The sequence below is a fragment of the Stegastes partitus genome, unplaced genomic scaffold (genome assembly GCF_000690725.1).
Source record: "Stegastes partitus isolate 25-593 unplaced genomic scaffold, Stegastes_partitus-1.0.2 Scaffold1629, whole genome shotgun sequence".
In the NCBI taxonomy this organism is placed as follows: Eukaryota; Metazoa; Chordata; class Actinopteri; family Pomacentridae; genus Stegastes; species Stegastes partitus.
Window position 1 is genome coordinate 108,827 of NW_007579360.1, and position 11,313 is coordinate 120,139.

At 41.9% G+C, this 11,313-nt stretch overlaps 2 protein-coding genes across 3 annotated transcripts in view; both read left to right on the forward strand.

The window, feature by feature from the left end:
• Window positions 1–947: 947 nt before the first annotated feature.
• On the forward strand, window positions 948–4,731 carry ccr7 (chemokine (C-C motif) receptor 7). Its single transcript, XM_008301109.1, has 3 exons — window positions 948–1,049; window positions 3,102–3,151; window positions 3,398–4,731. The coding sequence occupies exons 1-3, from the start codon at window positions 1,034–1,036 to the stop codon at window positions 4,454–4,456; spliced, it is 1,125 nt and encodes a 374-aa protein (XP_008299331.1). The 5' UTR covers window positions 948–1,033; the 3' UTR covers window positions 4,457–4,731.
• A 4,656-nt stretch (window positions 4,732–9,387) lies between these two features.
• The window catches only part of LOC103371696 (tensin-4), a 15,808-nt gene continuing 13,882 nt past the window's right edge, over window positions 9,388–11,313 (forward strand). Inside the window, exons 1-2 of one of the 2 annotated variants that reach the window (XM_008301111.1) lie at window positions 9,388–9,454; window positions 10,815–11,091. In XM_008301111.1, coding sequence (XP_008299333.1) covers window positions 10,836–11,091 — 256 coding nt within the window. In that variant the 5' untranslated portion in view covers window positions 9,388–9,454; window positions 10,815–10,835. The remainder of the gene's footprint in view (window positions 9,455–10,814; window positions 11,092–11,313) is intronic. The other variant, XM_008301112.1, reaches the window with a different exon arrangement.

The following is an 11,313-nucleotide window of genomic DNA, read 5'->3' on the forward strand; positions in this document are numbered from 1 at the left end:
CAACCCCGAGAGGAGATTTAAAGGTAGTGAGTAATGTTGTCACTGGTTTCAGCTTCACCTAGGAGGGCGTAGTGATCAGATTTGATAGTGCTTCAGCTGAAATGTGAACGGGGAGCTTTGCGTTGCAGCCTGCTGCGTTTTTGTACCGTGTGGTTTTGCACAGACTAAGAGTGAAAGCTCCAGACCACAACCGCAGAGATACAGGTGTGCAGAAGCTCGTGCAGCTCTATGTTAAAGGGCAGCTCTGCAGGGAATCAACTGCTGTCCAGCACCATAAAAATGAATCATGTAGCACCGAAAAGCACATTGTTTTTGGATGCACAACACACAATACTCTTTTTTTTTTCCTTTCCTTTTTCTTTTAAAGAAAAGCAAGCACATATTTTCCAGACTCCTACGTCTTATCAAGTCACAATCAAGGCGATAACCATCAGATTTGTATCAACTGGCTGCATCGTGTGGCTTTCATCAACCAGTGTCGCTCTAACAGAAAGCAGACCGGCTTCCTCTGAAACAACTCATTTGCAAAAGATTAATGGAGCGCGTTACACCTCAGCAGCTGCCCCCCTTTCAGGTTGTTCCTTTTCATAGAAAAATGAGTGGTTGCTAGTAAGTCGAAAGCGATCCGGACCACCGAACACTCACATCAACACAACTGATACGACTTTAGTTAGACGAGACAGAAGGCACTTTTAATCCACTAAAGATAAATAAAAACAAAGCTACCAACAAGAAGAGGTTTTGGCTCATTCTAATAATTACGTCTCCTTTTGTAATTCCAACATTTCACAGAAGTTAGATGTTTTTTTGTGCATGTTTTAGTTGGACTTGTGGTTTTCTGAATGTCTCACATGATAGCTGAGGACTGTGGATAAAAAAAGTTTCAGGAAGGCATGTCTTTGTGTGTGTGTGTGTGTGTGTGTGTGTGTGTGTGTGAGTGTCGCTTCAACAAAGGGAAACCACCATCAAACACAGACATTTATCTCTCTGTGTTCGTGGCTTCACCTGCAGAAAAAAACTGCTCCCAGTCAACATGACTGCAGTCAGCGGTGAGTACGTTATCGTAGTTTTACTTTGCAGAGTTAAAAGGATGTTGTGTGTGTTTGCTGTGGTGAATGAATGAATGTTAAAAAAAGAAAACACCAAAATGATGAAAGTATTACTTAAAGCTAATGATGGTTCGTTTGTCTACCAGGCGGCGGTAACGCCGTTTAGCTGCACGTTTAGAGGTGGTGATGGCACACAGCGTGGTGGCACATGCTTCTGTGAGGCTGATTTGACGTCGCTGCTAAACCGTAACAACCGCGTGTGTTGATGGAAACGATTAACGATTATTTATTTAAAATTCAGTTTTGTCTCATTTGCAGCATGAATTGGTGAGATTTTATTTCTGCAACAAACACACAAATTTGACTTTTATTGATATCAAATCACGGACTAATGACACAGTCGCTTTTAAAAAAATGTAATAAATCAAATTTCACATTCGGTGTTTTTTTCTGAGAAACGATCGAGAGCTTTTGTAAAGAATAAGGAACTAGGTCAGTTTTTTTCAATGAGCACATTACTCCTGGTCGAACAGGATGTCTCTGACTTCTAACAATAAGGAACATGTGATCTAAAAACAGTCGACTCGCATACATATTTATAAACGATATACGCCTTTTAAACGCTTGAGTACTTCTCTATTCGAGTGCAGTTTTGAGCTCATTAAGTATTTCCATTTTCTGCTGCAAACATGGTGCGTTTTTACTGCTTTCACTTGATAACTCTGCAGATTAGCTTCAATAATTACAAACTATAATCAACAGATAAATGATGACGTCATATCACAGATTAAGATCAAACTATTGAGCCCTGAGGGTGAATTTTCAAGACATCCTGCAGCTATAAATAAGTTAAATCACCTTCACCACCTTCAACTTTAGCATACACCATTCTGACAATTTAAGTATGAATCTAGTCTATTTTGATGCTAAAACCTAAATTAAAATGCATGATTTTTTACCTATAACTGAGCATTTCTACACTGCAGGAACTACTTTCTGTGGCACCTTTAGTCGAGTACAGTAACCGTGTACGAGCAGCAAAGAGCGCCACCAAACGTGTTGCATAAAGTCTTTGGGATGAAAACAACCTAATTAAAGTCATTAGATTCACACGGCTTCGGTTTAAATACTTACAGGTTAGTGTCAGAAAACTCAAAGGGAACAAAATCAGCACAAATCACTTCATCTGGTTGCTTCCTGAAAATACCAGTGGCGGAATCCAGCTCAGTATATTTGCTCAAATTCCGTAAAAAACATTTTGAGGTACTTCAGTCTTTTCTTTGTAGTCGACCACATCTCAGAGAGGAAATACTGTATTTTTTACTTCACTACATTTATATGACGGCTTTAAGTTACTTTACAAATTAAGATTTTTTGCAAATAAACCACTTAAAGACAATATAAATTATGATGTTTTGTTCATAATTGCACTGTTTAACCGTTTATTCAAGCACAGCAATTAGTTCTATTAGTAGATTGACAGGAAATTAATTGGTAAATATTGTGATTTAAGTTGTTTAAACATTTAAAAAAATGTCTCCAATTTGACAGATGTGAAGATTTGATATAATTTTAGTGCATTTTTAAAAAATACTGCAGGGTTTGGACAGTAGCGGCACTGTGAAGGCGACACTTTGGACTCTGGATAGTTGTGACGACATTTCTCTGTTTTGGTTTTTGTTTTTTGTTTAGAATTTTCAGAAACAATCAAATCATTAGCTGAGAAAATAATCAGCAGATTAACCCATAAATAATCAGAACTTGCAGCCGGATACAAAAACAAATCGATATGAGCTCCGCTTCCACCAACCACAGCAGCAAAATCCTGCTTTTACATGAATGCATGAGTAATAATATTCCTATTATGCAAAACAGTTGTGGGAAGAATTTTCTGCATTGAGTACTTTTGTTTTTAATCCAAAATGTGAACTTTTGCTAGTAACGGAGCACTTTCACAATGCCGTGGCAGTGCTTGTACTTATGTAAAGGATCAGAACACTCGTGCGACTGCATTTCCTGATCTTCTAAAGAGTCTCTCCGTTTGTTTTTCAGATCTCCAAAGCCTCCTGCCCACGGTGCTGATATGGTTTCTTAACTTCAAGGTAAGAGAATCACACAGCTTTATTAAAGAGGTTAAATATGCATGATGTTAAAGACACGAGATGTTCCGACGCTGAGGGATACTTTGCAGGTAACGAACCACAACCTTCCCCTCATGAGCAGCGTTTGCTCTGAGGATGTGGTTGTGAAGGTACACCAAAAAACATCAGAACTGTGTCAGGGGGCAGGAAAAACACGGTAGTGAAACCTTAAAGTTGGATTCTAAATTGCTTTTATTTCGATTACAGTCCTGCTTGTCTGAAAATACAACCTTCACGGACTACCCGGACTACAGCGGCTCCAGTGTGGATTATGACCTGTTTCCGACACTCTGCGTGAAGGAATCCAACCGCCAGTTCCGCCTCTGGTTCATGCCCACCTTCTACTCCATCATCTGCCTGCTGGGCCTGACAGGAAACATTCTCGTCATCCTCACCGTCTTCTTCTTCAAGCGGCTCAAGACCATGACGGACGTCTACCTGCTGAACCTGTCCTTTGCGGACCTCCTTCTAGCCCTGTCGCTCCCCTTCTGGGCGGCCAACTCCATGGCAGAGTGGGTCTTCAACCTTTTCATGTGCAAAGCCATGCACACCGTCTACAAGGTGAGCTTCTACAGCAGCATGTTCCTGCTGTCCTTCATCAGCGTGGACCGCTACTTTGCCATCTCCAAAGCCGTCTCGGCCCACCGCCGCCGATCTCAGGCGGTGTTCTTCAGCAAGGTGTCGTCGGCCATCATCTGGGTGACGGCGCTGACCTTCTCCATACCTGAGATGTACTACACCAACATCTACAACAAGACCTGCACCCCGTTTTCCAGCGGCAGCGACCCGCTCCGAGTCAGCATCCAGTCGAGTCAGATCGTCTTGGCCTTCATCCTGCCTCTCCTGGTCATGACCTTCTGTTACAGCAGCATCGTCAAGACGCTTTGCCATGCTCGTAGCTTTGAGCGGAATAAGGCCATCAAGGTGATCCTGGCCGTGGTCGGCGTCTTCCTGCTCTGCCAGGTTCCTTACAACGTCGTCCTGTTCTGGACCACGGTTGTGACAGCGAAAGGGGGAACAAGCGACTGCTGGTACGACAACAGCCTCCTCTACGCCACCGACATCACCCAGTGTGTGGCGCTGCTGAGGTGCTGCCTGAACCCCTTCGTCTACGCCTTCATCGGGGTGAAGTTCCGCAACGACCTGCTGAAGCTGCTGAAGGATTTGGGCTGCATGAGCCAGGAGAGGTTCTTCAAGTACACATGCGGCAGGAGGAGGAGCTCCGGCACCACCGACACCGAAACCACCACCACGTTCTCCCCTTGAATCCATTTTAGACCAAACCACCACGCGGACTGTTGAACATTTGGACTAACGTCTCAAATCAAACATATTTTTCACATGTAAATAGCAGAAGTTATCATGCACATGCAAACCTCAGGTCATCTTGTTTTTGTCTCTCTCATTATTCTAACAAAGCTTTGTTGTCGTTTCATTTGTTACAGTGAACCGTGTTTTAAGAAACTCTTTATGTTGGAAAAAGAAACTTGCATCATTTTTACTGATCCATTTAAAACTGTCCATTAAACCACTTGAACAAATCCTGGTTCTGTGCTGCTCCATTTTGCCTTTTTTCTGTATTATATGCTGTTGACAACATTCTACGAGAATCAAGATCAACATATCTGTACACAATAAAACTGTGCATGTCATAAAAGATTAAAATCATTTATTAAATTACACCAGCAAAAAAAATAACAAATGCAGCTTCAAGTTAGTGCAAATTAATGTGCAAATTCAATTAAAAAATGAGTAATTTAGCTTCTAGATATCCAGCGTAGTAGCTTCCAAAATTATACTTTGTGGAAAAATGGAGTCGCTTCTTTAAAATTACGCGACAAAAAACGCGTCAGGTTGGCTGCTGCACACATTTATGTACGTCAAATACATTTACTCGCTTTGTAAACTGGGTAAGTAACCAAGCAAACACACTGGTACGGCTGGTTGTAAGACTGGCCTTAAACCCTCAGAACCCCATGTTGTATTTAAAAAAAAAACAACCAAAGTGAAAAAATTAACAAAAGCAAAAAACAAAAAAACCAAAAAAAAAATGTGGGATTTTCAACTGTTTGATGCTCCTTGAATGACTCATCTGTGAAGTCCAAGCTTCAAATGCTGATATTGTATTAAAACCACTATTTTACACGTCTCATTTAAAATATTCACCAAAAAACCAAACGATTTGCACAGACCAGATCCTGTAAAGACCAGCTCCACATCATCGAAACCGAAATGGAAAATTTTCAAAAGTGAGACGTCTGTGTAAACTGAAGTCAGTTCTGCTAAATCCCACACGTCCACCTCCACGCCCTGCAGGTGAATCAGCAGAGCGCCTTCACTCACAGGCTGAACGCCGCAGGATGTCTTTTCTGTGAGATGATGTGATCGCTGGCAGGAGGAGGAGGAACCGCCCTGATGCAATCCAGATACACAAACCAGCTGCACAACACCGACATGTGTTCGACATATTAGAGAACACACGTCTGTTTATTTAGATTTTACTTCATATTTAGAGTGTTTTTGGTTGTTTTTTAGATATGAATGTATTTTTTTTCCCACACTGGATATACACAAATCTATCAACCAATCCATCCATCTATAAACAGAAACAAAACTTGTCTTGTGGTCTATGAAGCCATGAGTGACTCTAATGCGACCAACAGTCATGTGACATAAACGTCAGGGAGTTTTTCTACCATATAGGTCCACCGTTAACTCTTTGAATCCCAGATTTGAAATGTAAGTTATCTTCCCAAAAACAATCCACCAAACGACCAGGAACTGAAAAGACAGAGAAAATCCAGTTTTTAACCAAATCGAAGCTTAAACTTCATTCAACATTTTATTAAAAATTACCAAAATAGTGCCGATAGATTCTGTAAAAAACTAAAAATTCTGCATTTCTCAGAGCAACCGAGAAGTCATGACTGACTCAGCTGCAACTGACAATCACCTGAGAAAAATTCTGTGATTTTTTTAGCTTAATTTCTGTTTTTAGCAACCTGCAGTATTTTAAACCAAAAATGTTGCTCACGTTGGTTCCATGTTTTAAAAATCTTTTGGGTAAAATTAATAATCAAACATAGGTATCATTTTTGGGTTCTGTTTTTTTATGATTTGTGGGATTATAACCACTTTCTCATTCCCTCCCACCTGGTCAACGGCAAATGACTTTCTGAACATTTTCTTATCAATAGACGCTACGATTTACTGTTGCTCCCTGAACGCCCCACACAGCAGGCTGCGGTAGGTGCTGTTTGGTGGCTGTGGTGTGCTCTGACAGGTGTGTGACCAAAAATGACTTTAAACATAATAAACTGGAAGTTCTAATGTCGGATTGGTTCGAGGTTAAGCCGAGTTACATAAATTCTACACGCGGTCTTTTCTACGAGCCGTCTTTTCTCCACTGACAGCAGGCCGATGCATTAAGTCGTCACGACAGTCACTGTGATCTAGTAGCAGAGGAGGGGGAAGGCCATGTGACAGCGTCAGAAAGCGCAGTCGTAAGAATGTCGAAGGACAGTTTTGATATCCAACCACGGAAGACAAAAGCAAATAAAGACAAAATTACTTGGCTGACAGCAAAAGTGGACGAGTCCTGGACGCACCGAGCTGCGTCCCGTGAGACAGTCTGCAGCTGCCAATCAGAGTCCGGGCCGAGGTCACATGATCACGGACAGTTTTTCGAGCTGCATACACACTCATGTGGCGGCGTCCTGCATCCAGGAAGTGTAGAATTAGTCAACACACAGTAAAGACTAATATTAAATCTGTTAATGATACAAATATTGTTAGCAAAATAATATGAACTTTATTATTGTTTTGTTATTATTTTGTTATGATTAATTCAAATTTAATTTTACATTTGAGAACTACTTTTTATCTGGTCATTCGTAGTGAGGCGGCACCCCTGCACCCTGTACTAACCAGCCGCCACTGATTCTAACTATGATAGGCAACACAAAAGCCACTTTCAGTTCTCTGCCGTTAGTCATGGTTGTGCTGTTTCCACAGAGGTGCAGGATTCTATAGAAAAATGAGCCCAAAGGGAGAAAAACAATTGTGACATTAGACACAACATTGTTATGAAACAGAGTTTCCTCACATTACCTTCAGGGAGAAATTCCCCAAGAGTGAGAATAAACCACCGACAGCCTTTGCTTAAAGTGTAAAACAATTATTAGTCGGTGATCGAAGGACTTAATAAATCAGAAAAACCACTCGTTTAGGAAGCAGCAGGATTCTGTACAAGCTTATAGGTGATATTTTGGATTAAATCTTAACTTCATAGAAACCAAACACACCTTCATTGTTTTTCTGTGTTAAAAAACAAAATAAAAAATTATAAATTCAACATTATTTTTCTCTTTTTAACTGCTGCGTCATGTGACCACGCAGCAGCGCATGAAAAACAGAGTCAACGATGAAACCAAAAGTGAAATCACAAAGAAGAACCCATGTCCAAAAGCCCCGATGGTGACATGATGAAAAGTCAAACCAGGGGATCCACGTAAGTGCTGCTGAAATTTAGTCAGCAGAATTTAGCAGAAGTTGGTCTGAAGTGTCATCATTAAGCAGAAGCCTGTGACCGTCGGTGGCGCCGAGTTAAGATGCCGTAAGCTCTGTAGAATTCAGCCGGGATTTATTGTCGTTATGAGAAAGTGTCTATGGGCACTAACGAGACTTCTGACGAGCAAACTGTTGGAAGAACACAAATGTTGGGCAAATGAACAGTCTAATTGTTTAGCACGTTTCCTTTACTCTGTTGTTCATTTCATTCTCTTTTGTCCTTTGTTTATTTAACTTGTACCACTATTATTACTACTTTTAGTTTTGTTTTTATGGTTTTACCCTCAATGTTCTTTTATTCCCCTTCTTCTTTTTCCTTAGCTGCATTTATTGATTTTTTCCTTTTTTAATTATTGTAACTGATGCTTTTGTATTGATTCATTTTGAAAATCTTTCTCCACTTTCAACTCTTTTTCTACACTTTGGCCTCTCTGTTGTTTCTCCTTCTGTTTGGTTTTGTTTTAAAGGTGCTACATAAATCAAGTTATTATTGTTATTATTGTTAATACGTGAATATTCTCTGTGATAAATACCGGTCGAGTCATCACTCTTCTAATCTGTGTTTTTCTCTTAGTTGCCAGTGGTACCAGCACTGTAAAACAGGAACAAAAACAAGCATATTGATGCATTTTTCGCGTCACCAAATGATTGCATGTTCGTTCCCGTGGCAACACTGCACACACACACACAGCTTGCGCAACCGTAACTGGACGGCTTCGACTACTGCTCCACAGGTCTGCATAAAACCTCGGCTAAAAATACGCATTACTCAGAAGTAGTAACCATCGGAGAAAGAAAGGACGAGCGGCTGTTTTTTTTTGTTTACTCCACACTGAACCGCATCAGTTACCGTGGTGACGTATCAGGCTAAAAGAGACACTGAAAACTCTGACTTTAAGCTCAACATACCCGTTAATCTCAATCATGCGACAGCCATCCGGAGTCGGTACATATTCCTTCTTCTAAAACGAGATTCTACAGAACACGCAGCTAGAACACGCACCAAAGTTCCCGCAGTAAGAAACGGACGTGTTGTAAATACTGCGTACTGTAGCTTTACACCTCAAACAAAGCGGGACATCTGATACAACAAGAATTCATTTCATTTCTATACATCGCGTGCAACCAAGTTTTTCTGAAGCTATTTGATACTGAAAGTGAGACCGACTGCACAATGGAACAATAACGGTGAGCCATGGGGGCTTCTTTAGCAGTTTAACAAAGGTAGTACACCCAGAGGACAGTCGGACCGGAAAATACTGTCAGCTGCGTTTGTCAAATCCAACAAAAGCGCTGACTGTGCTCACTTTACAGCTAATAAAACGCTCCCAGCTTTTGACTACAGCGTGGGAGCAAAGTGGAGGGCGTATATAATGTAAAAAAACTATATGACACTATGTTTTGTTCCTGTATTTTCCATCACACTACCGTAGAAGTGATGATGAGTGGGTGTACATCCCGACAGCGTGGCTCTGATTTCACCTCGCCTCCAGTCATACACTTTGCACTGCTAATATGACATCACCAGCTGCAGTCACAGGGACGTGTGATCCCGGCTGCTGATTGGCTGGTCGGGAAAAGGGCTGGGATCTCATTAATAAAAGCATGACACGCACGAGGTGTAAAGCAAACGACAGACTGAGAGTAAAGCGGCGATAACAGAGAAGAATCACACAAGAAAGAGAAGAATACAAGGTAAGAGGACTTTTCTTTGCCTTGAGATATGTTACAGAACATAAGAAACTGTGCATGGACGGTCAGTGGAGCAGCAACAGGAACTCATTTTGACCATTTTCTGTCTTTTAAAAATGATTATTTCTGCAGCAGGTCATAGCAGAGACTCTGTCATTTAATTACATTTTCTGAGTTAAAGAAACAACAACCTTAAAAGCGACATGCCAACTGTTCTCCATGCACACTGTGTCACTGAACCGGAGCAGAACTGAATTATGAGAGTTTTCCAAAAGATTTCCATCTTCAGTCAACTCTCCAAAATATCACTGAAAGTTTTTATCAAAACACCAGCATCGCCATGGCAACGGTCAGTCACCTGGCTGACTCACGGGGCACCACGCCTCGTCTGTACTGACAGAGAATGGGCCGATCCTCCTCCCCCTCGTGTTGCCTCACGGACGGCTATTCATGCCGATATCAGCGCTGGAATATAACGTTTACTCAGCCTGTGTCATTGCTGTTGCAAGACAACCAGGCAACAAGTACCGACTTAGTCGGACACGCAGCGTTTGTTTTACTCCATCACGACTTCAGGAAAGTTAATCACCGAAGTGCAGTGAATGTACGGTGATGAAATAACCCAGTACCAGACAACACTGGGGTTTTTTCCTGCATTGAGGAATTTCTGGCAGCTCCCCAGAGAGGTTTTAGTCAGCGCCAAAGGAAAGTTACCAGCACCGACATGAAAACAACTCAAACACTGCTGTGTATTTTTAACCAGTTTTGGTCATTTGTGCAGCATTTCTGTAAATTAACGGTCAGAAATGCACAAATTTCTGTGTAACCATCAACCAAACTCCTGTCTGGATTCAACTGCAATAAACCTGCAACCACACACGACCTTCACTGCTGATTAATCTGCTGATTATTTTCTCAATTAAGACTAATCAACTAAAACATCTTGATCAGCATTTCTCTTGTTTTGTCCACAAGCTAAAGACATTTGCAGTTAGAGAAGGAAGGAAAGAAACCAGAAACTATACTTTTAAGCAGCAGCAATCAGAGAATTTTGACTTTTTTTGCTTGAACAATATGATTCAAACCAATTAAGTGTCAAACTACTGATGAGTGATCAAACAATTGCTCTAAATTGTGATGTAAATCTTAGCTATTGTTAAACTGGAACGGCCACAAATCCAACTTGAAGCTGCTGTTTGCTGCCATTTACCAAAAAACAGCAATTAAAACCTTACAGTAGGTGTTTACGTGTGACGAACATGAGATTCATTTTCCACCAAGTCCGTGGGAAAGGAGCCGTTATAAAGGGTGTGTGTCTGCAACCAGAACAAAAGTCACTGATCTCTCTGCACTGTGTTCCCAGAAGACGGTGAGCTCTAATAACATGATGCCTGCAGCCAAAGGCATGTCCCACGTGATACCCAACCACGTCCTGAGAGTGGGTCAGACCATCCGCCTGGACCCGGCGCCGGACTCGGGGGTCGGCCAGCACCCCGGCCTCGCCAAGCCCAGCGGTCACCACGACGACGCCGATCTCGAAATCTCCCTGGAAAACCTCAACCAGCTCATCATGGATCTGGATCCGACGTTCGAGCCCATCCAGGTCAACAAAAGCCCCTCGTGCATCAGCCCCCCCACAGGTACTGCCCCACACTGCTCAGACTCCATTCGCTTTGTTTTCACTCCTTCAGCTTCAAATTGAAAGTCGAAACAACACAATTAGCAAACGGTGCAAGCTGCAGCTTAAGGTGTAAGAGGCGGGGCTGTCAACCCGCTGAACTCCAAGCAGCTGTGACCGCACATCTGTCCTCACTGTGGGTTCATTTGTCACTGTTACATAACGTCCTGCACCTCTATCGAAG